This window comes from Mustela erminea, chromosome 1 (genome assembly GCF_009829155.1).
Source record: "Mustela erminea isolate mMusErm1 chromosome 1, mMusErm1.Pri, whole genome shotgun sequence".
NCBI classification, from domain to species: Eukaryota; Metazoa; Chordata; class Mammalia; order Carnivora; family Mustelidae; genus Mustela; species Mustela erminea.
The window spans coordinates 171,631,522-171,649,723 of NC_045614.1; the positions used below are offsets into that span (position 1 = coordinate 171,631,522).

An 18,202-nucleotide genomic window follows, 5' to 3' on the forward strand; every position below is an offset into this window, starting at 1 on the left:
TCCTGGTATCAAGCCCCACAACAGGCTCTCTGCTCCACAGGGAGGCGGCTGCTCCTCCCCACCCTTTCTCTCTGCCTACCTCTCTGCCTACTTATGATCTCTCTCTGTCAAATAAATAAAATCTTTAAAAAAAAAAAAAAAAGATTCAGAGTCAACTCAAAATTCAATTTCATCTTGAATCCCTTCCCTGAACCCTTGAAGGATGTCTGAGATGATGTTCACCTTCCCTGACCCAGACCTTTAAAGCACCACCGTGTTAACTGTTCACTGCCTGGGCCCTCTCCTACCAGAGGAAAGCCTGCACATTGTCCTGTATGCATTTAGTAGAGGATATGTGCTTTGCTTTATGTCATTGAAATAGAATTCGACGTGAGCAGAAGCACTGTATTACCATGAACCCACTCACAGTAACTTGCAAATGGCGACTTTTGTGATCCTGAGAACAAGTGAAAATAAGCTTGAATAATAAATAAGCCATACTCAGTAAAGCAAGGCGGTACCTCAAAGAGGGAAATGGACATAGAAACTTAAATCTGGGTCTTTGTGAGCAAGTTTGTTCCAACTTGCAATTCTGGTAAGCTGGTCTCATGTGTAAATATTCCAATAACGCTTCAAACCCACCATCTCATTTTAGTCCCCCAAAGAACACGTGATATAGTTGGTTATATTACTCGTGTTTGTTTCCCTAATAATCTGTGGGCTCAAGTACGCAATACAAAAGCTGAAGCAGGTTATAAAATCGAATCCTAGGATAACATTTTTAAAAATAAAGCAATAAAAAGGAAATAAAAATGATAGTTGAATGTTCTGATAAAGCCAGGAAGAGCTTCTCAACAGGAACGTATGTGTAGGGTGCTCTGCATTACAGAAAGTTGGGTCAGATGTCCCAAGATCTATTTTATCATATTAACAAAAGTGTCCATTCATTCCTTATTTATCACATAAGAATTAGTGTTGAATGTTGTGAAATGACTTTTAGTACCTGTTGAAATAGGCTTATTTTTTTTCTTTGTATGATACATTTCTGGAATAAACCTACATTTGGCCATAATATATTATTGTATTATGTGCTGCCAGATTCTGCATACCAGTAAATTTTCTAGGATTTTTTGGATTGATGTGAGTATTATGAAGGAAGAATTTATTCAGTGGCATTTGTTAAAGATAGCTGGGAAGACTTTGTTTAAAGGTAGGGACTATTGCAGTAGGCATAGGGGACCACAACAATGGGATCTTGCAGTGTGGGAGAGAAGCTGAGTTTAACTCTGAATGCAACAAGGAAAAGTGGGAATTTATAGCCAAGAAGCAGGTGGGAATACATGGATGGAAAATGACTAAGAAGAAACATGAGGATAAGGGGTGGGGGAATCTGGCTAAACTAACCTGGCAAGATTCTTGCCGAAGGCAGGCCAGGGTGATCAAGGGGTGGTGGAGGTTAAGGATCCTCACTTGTGATCAGGTATGTGATCAGGTGTGGAAGATAGGGGTTTCTGGCTAAATCATTTTACTAAAATGCTTGATAAAATTGTACCACAGAGAGATGAACACAAAAAAGCCTGAAAGAGCTCATAAGAGCTACTTAGTCTGGTCAGGACAGAGGATCTTTGTCTGTATGGTGTTTAATTTTATTTTTGTGAAATTTTTGCATTTTGGACCCTGTGATAATTGCTTAAAAAAAAAAAAAAGGCTTTGAACATTTTCCTTCCTTTTTATAAGTCCCCAGGGCCTCTAAAGACACAAATTTCTGCTTTCAAGGAATCCCCATCTTTATTGTCATGATAATAGCCATCATTAACTAAGCTCTTTCTGTGTGTTAGGTACTGTTACAGGTTAATCATCACTAAGACTCTTGTGCAGCTAGGTACTGTGATTTTTTCCCCCTCATTTTGCAGGTGAGGAAACAGATGTGCATACGTTAAGCACTCACCTTATATAAGCAACTAGCAAGCAAGATATAATTCCAGGCTCTAGAGTATATGCTTTTGTGTTGAGAAATTTAGTTTGATATGAAACCAACTTGTTAAAAAGATGGCAGGGGTAAATTATTATTTTTGCTCAAGACCCTTACATGATTTCCCGTAGGAGTATCCTGGCTTATTAAATTTTATTTTGTGGAGTTCTATTTTCAACATTTTGAGGAACCTCCATGCTGTTTTCCAGAGTGGTTGCACCAGCTTGCATTCCCACCAACAGTGTAGGAGGGTTCCCCTTTCTCTGCATCCTTGCCAGCATCTGTCATTTCCTGACTTGTTGATTTTAGCCATTCTGACTGGTGTGAGGTGATATCTCATTGTGGTTTTGATTTGTATTTCCCTGATGCCGAGTGATATGGAGCACTTTTTCATGTGTCTGTTGGCCATCTGGATGTCTTCTTTGCAGAAATGTCTGTTCATGTCCTCTGCCCATTTCTTGATTGGATTATTTGTTCTTTGGGTGTTGAGTTTGCTAAGTTCTTTATAGATTCTGGACACTAGTCCTTTATCTGATATGTTGTTTGCAAATATCTTCTCCCATTCTGTCAGTTGTCTTTTTATTTTGTTAACTGTTTCCTTTGCTGTGCAAAAGCTTTTGATCTTGATGAAATCCCAATAGTTCATTTTTGCCCTTGCTTCCCTTGCCTTTGGCGATGTTCCTAGGAAGATGTTGTTGCGGCTGAGGTCGAAGAGGTTGCTGCCTGTGTTCTCCTCAAGGATTTTGATGGATTCCTTTCTCACATTGAGGTCCTTCATCCATTTTGAGTCTATTTTCATGTGTGGTGTAAGGAAATGGTCCAATTTCATTTTTCTGCATGTGGCTGTCCAATTTTCCCAACACCATTTATTGAAGAGGCTGTCTTTTTTCCATTGGACATCCTTTCCTGCTTTGTCAAAAATTAGTTGACCATAGAGTTGAGGGTCTATTTCTGGGCTCTCTATTCTGTTCCATTGATCTATGTGTCTGTTTTTGTGCCAGTACCATGCTGTCTTGATGATGACAGCTTTGTAATAGAGCTTGAAGTCCGGAATTGTGATGCCACCAACTTTGGCTTTCTTTTTCAATATCCCTTTGGCTATTCGAGCCAGCAATTGCACTACTGGGTATTTACCCTAAAGATACAAACGTGGTGATCCAAAGGGGCATGTGCACCCGAATGTTTATAGCAACAATGTCCACAATAGCCAAACTATGGAAAGAACCTAGATGTCCATCAACAGATGAATGGATCAAGAAGATGTGGTATATATACACAATGGAATACTATGCAGCCATCAAAAGAAATGAAATCTTGCCATTTGCGACAACACGGATGGAACTAGAGCGTATCATGCTTAGCGAAATAAGTCAAGCAGAGAAAGACAACAATCATATGATCTCCCTGATATGAGGAAGTGGTGATGCAACATGGGGGCTTAAGTGGGTAGGAGAAGAATCAATGAAACAAGATGGGATTGGGAGGGAGACAAGCCAGAAGTGACTCTTAATCTCACAAAACAAACTGAGGGTTGCTGGGGGGTGGGGGGTTGGGAGAAGGGGGGTGGGATTATGGACATTGGGGAGGGTATGTGCTTTGGTGAGTGCTGTGAAGTCTGTAAACCTGGCGATTCACAGACCTGTACCCCTGGGGATAAAAATATATGTTTATAAAAAATAAAAAATTTAAAAAAAAAATTTATTTTGTGGAAATTTGCACTGCAGAAATGAAGCTCGCTATGACTTCATTCTAGAGCAGTGTGGTTTGCAAGGTGGAGGTCCTCTAATAAAAATGTGAGAATTGGAATTTATCAAACAGAGCGATTATGGAAGAATTATTTGCATTACCAAAAACTCTAGCACCTTATAAAGAATTTCAGTAGTGGATTTCCTTAAACAGTAAGCTGTCGCAATCCTTCACCTCAGGGCATTTGAAATATTAAGAGAATTAGATGTAATCAGTCTGCAACACAGTATAGGCTTAACTGTATTCTACAAAAATTTGCTGAAATGGACATTTTAATTATATACATTTTCTAAATGAAGAACGAGTGTGTTTTGGCATGTGTGAATAGAATGGCTGACCAAGCTACAGTGTATGTATTTCCAGGCTACTACAGATCTGCAAAGAGTTTCAGAGTACAGAACTGAAATAGATATTTTGGTTTTTAGTTGTTTTATTTTTCCATGTTTGCATTCCAAATCGAGCACAAAGACTGCTAAAATACATGAATGTTGGGAGTTTCTAATGAGTAGTGAGAGGCCTCCTATCTGCCCCCTATTCCCGACATCTGTTCTAATTTGTATCTGGCTGTCACAGCCTAGGCTTTATGCAAAATGACTGATCATAACAAAAATTACTTTTAAATTGCTCTTATAACCATATGTCTTGGATCATGGCACTATCTCTGGCTTCCACGCATGTTATTTTTTTAGTATTTCAGGCTTTTTTTTAAGCTGCTGAGGCAGAATTGAATTAATGTGCATCAGGAAAGACGTGAAAAGCTAAGAGACCCTGCCACAGTGAGGGTAACTTAAGAAAAACAGAAATTTAGTTTTGGTTTCTAGAAGTAAATTCAAAACAGCATATGATTTGCACAGCCAAGTTAAAAATAAATGCAAAGCCCTTGTTTCAAAAAGCAGGAGAAAATTATCATTAAAGATCCTAAAATATTTCCTTTCTTCCACAGGTTCCCAGCTTGTGATGGTGTTATTTTATTTGCTATCCAATGGCATTCAGTAAATTAAAATTTTAAATCATTAACCTAAATTTTGCCATTTCTCTTTACATCATGCAAGGCCAGTTTTAAAGGCCAAGATGGGCCTTCAACACCAAAGCAGAATCACAGATCACACAATTTGTAATTTGTCATTGATAAGTGCATGTGTATCTCCTTACCCAAAGAATGGAAATGCAAAACACTAACTCTCTGTCTTTCACTCCTTGACATGTGGACATTCGGTAACTCTGCCTTTGGCTTACTTATGAGTGACGAAGAAGGGAAAGGCACGGGAACTGGGGGGTGGTCCAGCTTCCCTTTTTCTTTGAGATAGTCCTTTTCGGCATAAGTGATTGGCAAATACAGAGAACTAACAGGAACAATAGGGGATGCTATAGGATTGCTTGGTTGTTTGGGTTACAAGGCCATTGCCTTCTGCATGGAAGCGACTTTTGGTTTGCTTGAACAGCGAGTGTGTCCACACAGGTCCCCTCCATGCCCTCTTCCTCAGCCAGAGATGCAGTATGCTTGCTCTGTTTGACCTTGGAGTCTTGCTGAACCCCCGTGTGTCCTGGGTCCCTGGGAATTCTATGCTGAGAGGGCATCTCAACCACTATGAGTGGGAAAGAAACTGCAGCCTATCTATTGCTCTGGCTCCTCTGCTCCCACACAGGCTTTATTGGCCCTTCACTGCCCTTACCAAACTCAGATGCAAAGATAAAAACTATTAAGAATTTCAGCACACTGACAGCAGGGCATTAAACCAAGCATGGGATGCTTCTGAACATGGGGCCTGTGTGACAGGACGTATTGACTGCCCATGAAGCTGACCCTGCCTCGGTGACCTCCTCCACAAATGTGCCATAGTAGTGTGTATCAAGTAGGATTGCCATGAGGAGTAATTAGTCACAAATGTAAAGTGTTTCGTAAGTGCCCTCCATGAAGAAAGTACTGACTATGTGGTACATTCTTAATACTTATATTACTTTAGATCCCAAATACAATCAGGGAATGTATTATATTCCTACTAGGGACCTTTGATTTAGGTTCAATCTTCCTTGTCTAAGCCCCACTAAGGAAGCTATGCCTTCAAACACAAGACTCTGAAACATAATGAACATTCCTTTAACCATATTGTGTTCATGAGGCAATCATCAGAAAGGAGACAAAGCTCTGAGGTCTGTTGGAGAGGTTACCTGGTTTCCTTTATGCAGTATAGTTAATGTAGCAGGTTATCGCAAATAAGGCTGTGTGGGGTGTCCAGTAAAAGACAAAGGCACAAGTCATTGAAAGGGCTTGAATTGCCAGGTTGTCTCCAGCTGAAGATGAGGTCAGCTCTGTAAAGCCTTGGGCAGAGAAGGCCTCTGTTTCAGACTCATAGAGGGGAGACATTTAAATCCAGAATGAAAACAAAACAAAGATGTAAGTTCTGTCTGAGTGCGCAAGGGAGAACTCTTGTTGACTACAGCATCCAAATGAGATACGATGCAGAATGAACTTCAGAATCCAAAGTTACTAGAGAATTATTGTAGATAATAGTCACCAACCAGTTCAGTAGAAGTGCTTATGAAATGCTATTCAGTATGCCCAATTATATTTGTCTTATTTATGTATATTTAAATCAACCATCTCGGAAATACCAATTCAAAAAAGAAGATGATTTGAGAAATTATTAGCCCCTGATTTAGTGCATATTGATGGTTTAAACATCATTTTATTTAAAACCTAAATTTTTTTTAAAAAGATCTTACCAATTTATTTTTACATAGAGAGCACACAAGTGGAAGGGATAGGACAAGGGAGAGAGAATCTCAAGCTGGCTCCATTCTGAGGGCAGAGCTGCAGGGCTCAATCCCATGACCCTGAGATTATGACTTGAGCCAAAATCAGGAGTTGATGCTTAACCAACAGCACCACTGAGGCGTCCCTAAAGCCTAAATATTTTTTAAAGTTTTCATTTATTTATTTGAGAGAGCGTGAGCAAGAGAGAGAGCACAAGAGGAGTGGAGAGGCAGAGGGAGAGAGAGAGAGAAACAGACACCCCACTGAGCAGAGAGCCTGAAGTGGGACTTGATCCCAGGATCCTGAGATCTTGACCTGAGTCAAAGGCAGATGCTTAACCGAATGAGCCACCCAGGAGCGCCAAAGCCTAAATATTTTTTTCCCATGTAAATACACATTTATTTACTTTTTAATTAGCATATAATGTATTATTTGTTCAGGGATATAGATCTGCAAATCATCAGTCCAAATATTTTTAAAAGAGATTCTCTTTTATTTTCCATTGGCATATTGTAGATGAAGAGTATAACACCTGAAATTGTGACTTTGTTAAACATTGCTCACAAAAATGATTGGCTGAATATGCTAACAGGCTGAGAGATTATGCAAATAGGATGAAAATAAAGAGGACATTATGAATATTCATATTACTGTGGAAGTGAGCAGTTTCAGATCATAAGGCAGTTGAGGTCCTGTTGCATCTCATGGGTCTTAGGCAAGTATGATTTTCCTTCCCTGCTTTTGAAGCATCAGGATGACTTCTGTGAAGAGCAGGATGACAAAATGGGTATGATCAGATTTTTAAAAAATCTCTTTGCAGTGGGAAGGCTTGATGAAAATGTGGCACAAAAATCTATGTCTAGCAAGATTCAAGACCTCTCCCCGACTCCCATCCATTTGGTTTTGAAAATCTGGATTTGATTTTTATTTCAAAATCTTAATGGACTGAATTGTCTCAGGGAGTATTAACTTCACACATTCCTGGGTCCTCTCATCCATGAGTGAGATGGTTACAATGATTAAGGCCGGGGAACATTGAGTCAGGACATGGGTTTGCTGTCGTGAACATTCATTGCTCCCTCTCAGAGAATTTTACTGATAAATAATGTTATTATTTCCAGATGCGGAGCCTAAATATCTGATCGTTGTGCGGCCTGCTCCCCCTCCGAGTCAGAAGAAGTCCTGCTCAGGTATATTTTGTTCATTTTTCAGATTTTATTAACTTTAAACCATGCTTTGTCATTTCTACTCATGGAAACCAATTCCTTGGGGATGAGTTAGGAATGTAGATTAGAACATGTAACACAGCAGGCCCCAGCAGATAACCTAGCTTGCAAGTACCATGATCTGGTTGTAGAGACTGCTTGGGATCTTATCCCAGCACCACTACATACAAACCTGAGGAATTTAGACAAATTACTGAACTTCTCAGTGCCTCCTTTCTCCTGCACACCAGGGTTGTTGTGAGGGATAAATGAGTTCATGCATGTGTGGCCTTGCAGGATAGGGCCTGCCCCATAGTATGTGCTCACTTAGAGTTAACTCCTGTTAGCCTGAATCTACTTCACAGTGTGTCAACTTGGGCCTTGTCTGGTGTTTTCCAGATTTTAAGGGCAAAATCTGATGTCTAGCCTTTGTTGAAGGAGACTGTTCACATTTTAAAAGCATCACTCCTTTCTATGCATGGTAAATGGGTTGAAACATGGGTTCTACTTTATTCCTCCTCTTTCTTCCTTTGGACCCTCTTCTATTTAGTCCAACATGAGAGCAAGGACCACTTCCCTAGAATAGAAACACAATGCGGAGACTCCCAGGGAGAGGGAGACTGGAAATAGGAAAGTAAATAACCTATGAATAAATGAGTAGAAACATTTTCTACATGACTAAAGAAAGATTAAAATCTTACATTGTCCCAATTTCACTATTAAAATTTCTTCGCAGATCAAATAAGTAGGCCATTGCGGTCAGAACCTAAAGGGGATGGGACTATGCCTTACCGTCCAATCTTACATCTCCCTGACTGTAGATTATTGATAAAAATATTTCACTTTTCTTTGGCATTTACTAATGTGAACTGGTCTTAGTATTTCATAACCATGTTTATCTTTTGTAGTATACTAGATGTCAAGCAAAAGGGATCTCTCCTGTTTGTTCTGTGTTTCTAGAGCAATGAAATGGGTTGGGGGAGTGCACAGATCTTCAGATACATGTAGCAAACAGGCCCTTCGCAGCTGTGAATTGTGTCTTCTGGAGGCATTAGCCAAGCCTGTTACCAGAAATTTGTTGCCACAGTCCCCTCCCCTCCTTCCGTTCGTTTTCGCTTCTTTTTAGGGATGCAGTAAGCATTTTGAAAAATACCAATTCCTTTTCCTGGCCTCCCAAATTCTCCCAAAGCAGGAGGGAAATTTCAGTAACTCCTTATAACTTCTAATGAAACTTTATTTCAGAATACTTAATAAAGTCAGGAAGTATTAGTATGGGTCCATGGGATTCTGGCTTCATGTTCTCATCAAGCTGTTTCTCAAGACAAACATAAAGAAATGTGTAAGGGACATCAAAAGAGGGATTGCACCTTAGTCACGCTTTGTAACTTCATTTGGGAACTTCTAGGACACTGGACTTGAAATTATTTTTCCCTTTGTGATGACCAGCTCAGGAAATTATTTCATCTTGGTCAGGATATAATGCCCCACCTTTCCTCTCAGGCAACGGATGTAATTTTTTTGTAATCTGCATTTGAGAATGATACAATGCCTAATGCATTAACTTCAATTCAATTTATATCGGCGTCTGCCACATAAATTTTAATCACGTTTATGTTAAGATCCAAGTTTAGTGAAATAATTGTTTTATGGCCATGTAAGCCTTAGGGTCCCTTGGAGAAAGGAAAATGTGTATTTTGTCTCTAAATGGCATAATCTTCATATATCGTGAGTATGTCAATGATGTAGTTAAAAAAAAAAAAAAGAAAGAAAGATAAGAAAGGAAAAAAACTAGATTACAGTTCAGAAGAGAGAAATTGAAGTCTTGACCTTGCTCTTGGTGTGACCTTGAAACTTCTCTGGGCCGTATTTTTCAATTGTAAAATGAGATAGTTGTATTACTTAGTGAAAACTAACTCAGGAGTGGAAAAAGGAATATCAGAATCCCTTCAGGCCTTTGTCAAACTACATAAATCCCTTAGCCTCACCAGGTTCTATTCTACCCTTTCGGGGAGTCAGACTTGTGTTCTTGGAATCATGATCCTACAAGGTAGCATTGCAGGTGGAGCTGGAAAATTTTATGGAAAAAGATAAAAACACATTTACAAACAAGTGAACAACTATCCTTGACAGTTATTTTAGATAGCTTTTTAAAAATTCAGTTGTGTTATGGTGAGTGCTGTAAATTGTGTAAGACTAAGGAATCACAGACCTGTATCCCTGAAACATATAATACATTATATGTTAATTTTAAAAATTCAGCTGTGTTACCATGAAACAGCTGGCCACCATTAGGCTTATATGTTCTGGGATGAGAAGGTTTTTCCACCAGAATAACAACTCAAAGAACTTAAATCTACCAGAAGCATCAAGGATGGCACAATTTTAAAGGACATTGGGTTCAGGTAACTTCCACTAAGCTCATACAAGAGGTACCTTCCTACCCATTAGTTCCTACCACATTAGATAAAAATAACACAAGTTCTTACAGCAAATACAAGAGGCATGGTCTCATGAAATGAAAGACAGAATCCAGTGGAAATAAAAAGAAGGTTTTATGTTCTGCATAGTTTTATTTGATATCTTATTGCACTTTTATGTTATGTACAGACTTTTTTTTATAAGCCAATGTTGGTTTCCATGGCAAAGGATCTTCATTGTTCTTTTTCACTGATCCCACTCCTGAAGTTCCAAATATTTTTGAAAATGCAAATACTGCTCCCCCCCAATATACTGGAAAAGAATCTAAAGTGGTTTGTTATCATCACTTGGTATTGCCCAAATCTGATTCGTCCCATCTAAACAAATGTTCTTCCTATGTCATCCCTACTCTTCCAACAGTATTAGGAATGTAAGAAAAAGAATGTATATGCATTTTTCATTTAGACACTCACTGCAAGAAAAGGGGGTGGCTTATTATAATAGTATGATAAGAGATTTTACACTTCTAAACTGGTTTTAAAATAGAATATAACCTACAAGCCAGATGTTACGCTTTCTTTTCTCATCTTTGATGTCCTTTCACACTATTCATAGTCTTGGGAAGAGGGGGAGAACAAACATGCTTTTCTTGTATCTGTAAAAGAAATGAAGTGAGCAACGCATTCGCATTATTTATTTCATTGGTAATAGCCACAACTTTCATAGCTATCCCTAACCCATAAGAAAATAAAACCCAGGGGCACCTGGGTGGCTCAGTGGGTTAAGCCTCTGCCTTCAGCTCAGGTCATGATCCCAGAGTCCTGGGATCAAGCCCCCCCATCAGGCTCTCTGCTCAGGAGGGAGCCTGCTTCCCCCTCTCTCTCTGCCTGCCTCTCTGTCTACTTGTGATTTCTCTCTTTGTCAAATAAATAAATAAAATCTTAAAAAAAAAAAAACCTAGGTATGATTGCCTATAATTTATATGCATGTACTACCCATGTACACATACATATATATGCATAAACATACGCACATAAATTTCAAAATGGTATTTTGTTTGGTTTCTGCTTAAATTTATGGGTAAAACATTGATAATATTTGTGTACTCCATCAGAAGAAAAGGAACTTGATGCTTTCATGCTCTTTATCATCTTCCTAAATCATTATTGTGCCTTCTACCCCAATCATAAAAATCTACTGTGTTACCAGAGTTAACCCACATGTTACCTCCCTAGGTAAATCACGCTCTCGCAAACCTCTCCAGCTGGTGGTTGGCACTCTGACACCAAGCTCCGTATTCCTGTCCTGGGGTTTCCTCATTAACCCACACCATGACTGGACGTTGCCAAGTCACTGTCCCAATGACAGGTAATTCATCCTAGCAAAGGTTTTATTTTACCTGAATATTCGCTCTTGCTTTTAGTAGGATTTGTACATGCTTTAGAAGAATGTCTACGTATCAGAGATATCAGCACATATTGATCACTGATTAGCTCTATAGCTTGTTCTGGGTATGAGAGGAAGGAAGATACTAAGTGAGGGTCCCCACCCTTGAAAGAGTCATCACCTACCTGAACAGAAAACACATGCAAGCATTTTTTCTTCCCAAAGAAGAAAGTACAGGAGAGAATGAGCCCAATAGCAACTGGGAAGAACCTGTGAGAAGAGTGATAAAATTTCAGAGGAGGAGGCCCGAAGCTGTTAGGAAGGTGGTTAAAAGTAGGAAACACTGACCTTTGGTTGGAAAGGAATGGAACTTTGATGTGACAGTTGAAGAAGTGCTAGAAGCAGTAATCCTCAACGGGTGGCCCCAAACCAAGCAGCATCAAAATCAGTTGGGTTCGTTTCTCAAAGCCTCCCCAGATCTAGTGCAGGAGAAACTCTGAAGGTGAGGCCCAAGAATCTGTGGCTTCACAAGCCCTCTGGAAGGTCCTGATGCCCAGAAGTTTGAGAATCACTGGTTTAGAAACCTGGAAAGATACACACAGGATGAGATGCAGACAGAGGAAAAGTACAGGTTTGCAGGACAAAAAAAGGAAAAATCTAAGTATATTTTTAAATGATGGCCATTCATCCACCCAGGGCATATATTCGGCACGGTCTATATGCTAGGCAGTGTACAACCTGCTGAAGCTGGGAAATAAAGTGGTTGTTTATCATAAATATGTACTATGTTATCTTTACTTATTTTAAGGTTTATTTATTTATTTGACAGACAGAGATCACAAGTAGGCAGAGAGGCAGGCAGAGAGAGGGGGAAGCAGGCTCCCTGCTGAGCAGAGAACCCGACGCGGGGCTCGATCCCAGGACCCTGAGATCATGACCTGAACCTCAGCCGAAGGCAGAGGCTTAACCCACTGAGCCACCCAGGCGCCCTTATGTTATTTTTAGAATTCATAACTGCATCTGATAAGCATTTCAAATTCTCAAGCTTTAGCCAAGGCATTTCATTATTTTTTTTTAAAAGACTCAAGGTGATTTTTAAATTGTTAAAGTTTTATTTCCTTTCTAAATAAAAAATATATTATTGAGGTATAATTGAAATCCAGTACAATGCCCAGCTTGATCAGTTACAAAAAAAAGATGCATAATTATGTATCTTGTGCTCCAGCAGGAAAAAGAACACTGTCATCCCTCCAGACAGAGCCTTCTTCGAGAAGCAACCATTGATTTGGGTTCCATCCCTGTAGATTAGGCTGCCTAATCTATAATTACATGTAAATAGAATCATACAGTATGTTAGTTTTTATGTGTCCATGTGTTTGCATTGAGTTTCTATTTATGACATTGCAGATATTAATAGTTCATTCCTTTTTTTAATTCTTGAGTAGTATTCCATTATGTGAATATTCCAGCATTTATTATCTACTCTCTTGTCAGTGGACACCTAATTATGTCTTTTGGGGAGGGTTATTGTGAATTTAGACTTTATAAACGCTTTTGTATAAGATATTGTGGATATAGCTTTTAATGTCTCTTAGATAAATATCTAGGAGTGGAATCGCTGCGTCAAAGGGCAAATGTATACTTAATTTTGTCTTTTTGCCTGACTTTCATTTACACTCCCATAGGCATTATGGGAGTTCAGACTGTTCCCCATCCTCACCAGCATTCCATACTATGAGTATTTTGCATTTTCACTGTTCTAGCATAGCAGCGTCTTGTGGGAGTTTTAATAGACACTTCTCTTGTACTGATAATACTGAGCACTTTCTCATACATTTTTTGTCTTGATCTCTCTTGTGTGGTATTTTATTTTTGTCTAAATTGAATTAGAAAGAAGGACCTTCTTTAAAAATGTTTGTAAGTTCTCAAGAGTACCTTTCATATGACTTTGATTAGGAAATCTAGACTAAGAACAGTAATGGATTTTCCTTCACATGTTCATAGTTCTGAAGGAAGAAATTATTGGAAAAAGCCATGTAGAAGATATTGCCAAAACCAATTTTTTTTTTTTTGGAAAAATAAGCTTGAGATGTTTCAAAGTATCTGAACTGTTCCTTTATCACCCACCACTAAGTCCATAACTTATTTTGTTTGGAAAATGGACTCTTAAAAGAACATGTTGTTTTGTGATAATTCCAGCTTTACTGGATTGGTCCAGAATGCCAGGGCTGAGAAAACATTTATGGATTGCTTTCCTATTCCTTTTCATTTTCTTTAGTTTCTAATTTGAAAAGACCAAAGGAGAGTGGGAAGGAAGAAAGGAAATTTGGTGCTCTTGCAGCAAAATGCAGCTGATTTTAATACTAACTTGCTTGATAAATTCATGAAGTTTGGTGATGTACAAATTCATAGAGAAAGCTTTGGATAGGACTTCTTCCCATCCTCAAACTTTTCCTTCAATTTCACTTGGTCCTACCCCTTCATGAAAGCACTTATCTGACATTTATTCTAATTGAGAGATGTTTCCGTAGTTTGATAGCATCCGGAGATAATAGGGAGAAGGAGAGGAGCAGATGATCTGGTAAACCTAGGATATTAACAAGGCAGTTGATTAGAAGACCCAAGCCACTCAAACTAGGCATGCACCTCTCCCTCACCCCCTTGCTCACATACCCTGGCTTTGCTCCATCAAATTGATGGAGTCATGCCCATCAAATCACACTAGTCAAAATCATAATTCTACTTAGAATAAAGTTTTCTTAAAAGATTCAATAATAGTATATCGAGATCCTTATAGATTTTCAAACCTGAATGAATGGGACAAGCAAGGTACCCTTGACAGAAATAGTAGACTCTTAGGACATAAGTAAAAGGGAAGAATTCAGTGGTGATGCCTGAAAAAAAAGCACTTGGTGTACTTGTGGATTTCATTTACACATGGTTCCCTTCTTCCTAGTTAATACTGTTAATAAAGAACTGACATTTAAAGTCTTGCTGGAATCTCAGAAAAAAAAAATAGTAGCCCTTATTTAAAAGTTCTGGAACTACTGTTCACATTATAAACACCCAAATAAATTCACCAGGAGTCTAAATCAATGTAATTAGAAGCAGATTTGGAGACGTCTACCCCTACATGATGGTAGGTTGTTTTTTTGGTTTGTTTTAGAATTTCAACTAAACCAGTAGGTTAGAATAAGGAATAGTAGCTATAGGGAATGATCACTTCTTGAAAACTGGAAGATTAAGACGCTGAAGTTTTTCTTCAGGAGTACCTTTTTAAAAAAATTATTGGAATCTGAACGCCCTTGGCTTGCTACAGAAACAGCAATTGATATCATTGTAATCCATTGGATTCTATATTGGCAACTGGTGTAAAAGCTCTGATTCTAAAAACAAAACAAAACAATCAGCAAAAAAACAATCACTTCCCATTGATTCATAAAACCCCATATATACTATGCAATACAAATAATTTATTGGAAATAATTTTCTTTATACGTTGATTTTGGGCTTTCTGTATCCAAGTCCTATGTAAACTGCCACGCTTCATTTTGTTTTAAGTTTGGGAGTATTAATAGAGTATCACATATCCATCATGACGCGTGGCTCTATTCCTGTTTGTACAGGGTCCATCCTGGTATCCAATTTCTTAAATCCTTTTCTGGATTTGCATTGGAAAGTAGATGTGCTTAATTATAGTTTTTATTCTTAATAGACTGCAAATGGAAGAATGTACACATTTGTCCTCAATATATCTAAGGTCCAAAGAAAGCTTTCCAAATTGGCCCAAGTGAAGACTAAAACATGTTTTTAACCAGAATTTATTTCCTCATTAATAGCTTATTTTTTCCTTTCCATGTTTCCAGCTTGTTAAAGTGTTCAAGATTGCTTTAGTATTCACAGTTTGCCAACTTATTAAAGCTTTCTGATTTGTTAAAAATCATTTTCACATTTTTTAGGCCCCACTTTTCAGCTGGTCCAGAGCAGGCCCTTGCCTTTCTCTTTGTTCCCCCGCCCCCTAGTTTTTAAGAAACGAATATTTTTATGTCTGTACATTTTCATTTGATTGGTCCCAACGCCTGGTTATCCTTTCTTAGTACTTTCCAAACTACATTAATTCTTCCATTCATTCTAACTTGAAACTTGATTCATTTTTAATTTGTCCTCTCCTATAGCTAATGATCCCCTAGGTTTTCTGGGTTCTCTCTTTGGGAAGCACTCACATCAATGTCTTCTATTTCTCCATGTCCATGCCAGTGATTCTAATTCAGACCCTTGTCACCTTATCCTGGTTCCTGGGAATCACATCCAGGCTACTTTTCCTGGCTTCTTTCCTTCACCGGTCCATCTTGGCTTCTGCAGTGCCAAGGAAATTAAGATTATCCACCATCAGCTCATTCTTTCTTCACCCCAGATCCCTCTGCCTTCTCTTCTTTCCAAGGAACCCACTTCTGACCTTAGACAGTGCTCATCATCCCATCCTGTCCATGCTTTGTAAATCTATACTCTCACGATGGCGCCCTCACTGCCACTGGGGTCCTGCCTCCTGCTTTCAAACATGTTCAAGATTTCCCTACCCCAAAACAATATCTGTTGATCTTATTTTCTCTTCCAAGCAATTTTTCAGTCTCTTAATTCCAGAACTTCTCAGACTGGTCTGCTCTCTTGTTCCCAGTTTCCATACCCCACCCCCATAGTCTTTATTCCCTTTCAGTGGCTTCCCTTCCCTTACCAACACCCCACTGAAATATCTCTTTGTGGCCACAAATGATAAATTAATTGCTAAATCCAGAAGAGTTTTCTCAGTTCTTACCTTTTAAACCTCTCTGTGGAATTGGTAGCAATCTTCCTTTTTTGACATATGTATATATATTTAAGTAGGCTCCATGCCCAGTGTGGAGCCCAGTGTGGAGCCCAAACTTGAGCTGAAATTGAGTCAGACGCTTAACCTACTGAACCAACCAGGCACTCCTTTTTGATGTTTTTATTTAGATTATCCTCTTAGCCTTTTCCTCCTCTCTTGTGCTAATTTGTTATCCTACCTCTGCAAATAGAATAGAGTTTTATCCTTGGATCTCTCGTCTTTGTTTCTCCCTTATCTCATCTGTGCTGTCTTTAACTATCACTTCCAAGTAGAACAGTGCTTCTCAATCTTTGTGCACACAAATCATGTAAAAGACCTTTGCAATGCAGATTCTGAGGAAGAGCCAGAGATTCTGCACTTCTACAAGGTCACCGGAAGTGCTAATGTTGCTTTTGTCCTGAGAGTGGTGGGAGTGACAAGGGTGTAAATGACTTCCAGTGCTGACATCTGACCTTGCCTTATTTCCTGTTTCTAAGACCATATTTTTAGTTGATGGAATTCTCTCCATTAGAGGAGCCAAATAATGGTGGTTAGTACCTCAGACTCCAACTAGATTCATATCTTCTATAATACCAAAAGAACTCCTTTTCATTACTTTAATTTCCTTCAAGTTTAGAAATTCAGTTTTCATTTGTATTTACAATTTTCTTAACATCCATATCCCATAAGGAATCTAGTCTCATCAGTTCTTTTGTAAAGATATAACTTTGATCTATTTTCCTTTTGTTTCTTCCATGATTCATTCCTTTGTTCTCTCCTATCTGGACTACAGCATTGAGATGCCTCCCTCCAATTTTCCTCTAATTCTTCCATGGCTGGTAAGTCTAGCCTCCTTTGTCACTGCTCAACTTCATTCACCAGCTGAAGAATATCCACCAGCTCCCCACTGCCTAGTGAAAGAAATCATAGAATCTCTCAAACTGTCTATCTCCAAGAATATAGGAGTCATGCTCCTAACATTAGTTTTAAATCTGGACTGCTTGGTTTTCAGTCCAGATTTTGTGTTGAAAGAAAGCAGGGATAAAAAGGGAATATTTGTTTTATTTTTTGTTAGAGTGAAAAATATTTAAAGAGTTGTTTAGCACAGAGAGTGAGCGAATGGAATAAGGAAATGGTATAAAATTACCAAGATGCTTATGTGTTGGCAGAAGGAGAACTCTGGAATCAGAGGGAGTAGGGTGGCAGGGAGGGAGTGATGGGGAGAGACACTTTGAGAAGAATAGTGTGAGGGCAGAATTTATATCAACAATCACAGTCTCCGTAAGGCAAGAAGCAAAAATATTGACAAAGGGGATGTCAGTAAGTGTCCTTTAATACGAAGAGAGAAAAAAAAAAAAAAAGTGAAGAATAGGTTTTTTACAAAATATAATGGTAGTTAATTACAGAGAAACAAAAACATTGCTGAAAAAAAGCATAGAAAGCACAAATGATAGCCAAGCACGTGTATCAAGCCAGGCTAGTTTGTGAAAGGACTAAAATTATCTTCACATTACTCAATTTTTGCTCTTGGTAAGTCACTCCCAGTTATTTCATAAATTTTGTTTATGGGGTTTCTATCCTGTGTTCTGTCTCTGTGTTTTATTGGAATAAGATGCCTAATATGCAGCTACAGACATCTTTTAGGAACAGAAAGGACCTCAAAGATTGTCTAGTCCACCCGCATTCCCTTTTGAGGGAGAAAAGTGATGAATAAGTGGGCAAAGACTCCCATGAGAGCAGGCTACTGGTTTGCAGCTGATAAATGTCCAAACCAAGCCACTACTTGCCTTCTCCACATGTTGAGGAGCTGTGGATTTTATTTAGTGGTCTGATCTGATAACCTTCACTGACTGCTACCTGTATCTTTACTAGATTGTTGCACTTGTGTCCAAATTTAA

General features: G+C 38.7%; 1 protein-coding gene across 36 annotated transcripts in view; it reads left to right on the forward strand.

The window, feature by feature from the left end:
- Nucleotides 1–18,202, forward strand: part of ABI3BP (ABI family member 3 binding protein) — a 256,296-nt gene that overhangs the window by 81,269 nt on the left and 156,825 nt on the right. For all 36 annotated transcript variants that reach the window (XM_032350780.1, XM_032350494.1, XM_032350563.1 and 33 more), the window contains exons 3-4: nucleotides 7,574–7,642; nucleotides 11,311–11,443. In XM_032350780.1, coding sequence (XP_032206671.1) covers nucleotides 7,574–7,642; nucleotides 11,311–11,443 — 202 coding nt within the window. The remainder of the gene's footprint in view (nucleotides 1–7,573; nucleotides 7,643–11,310; nucleotides 11,444–18,202) is intronic.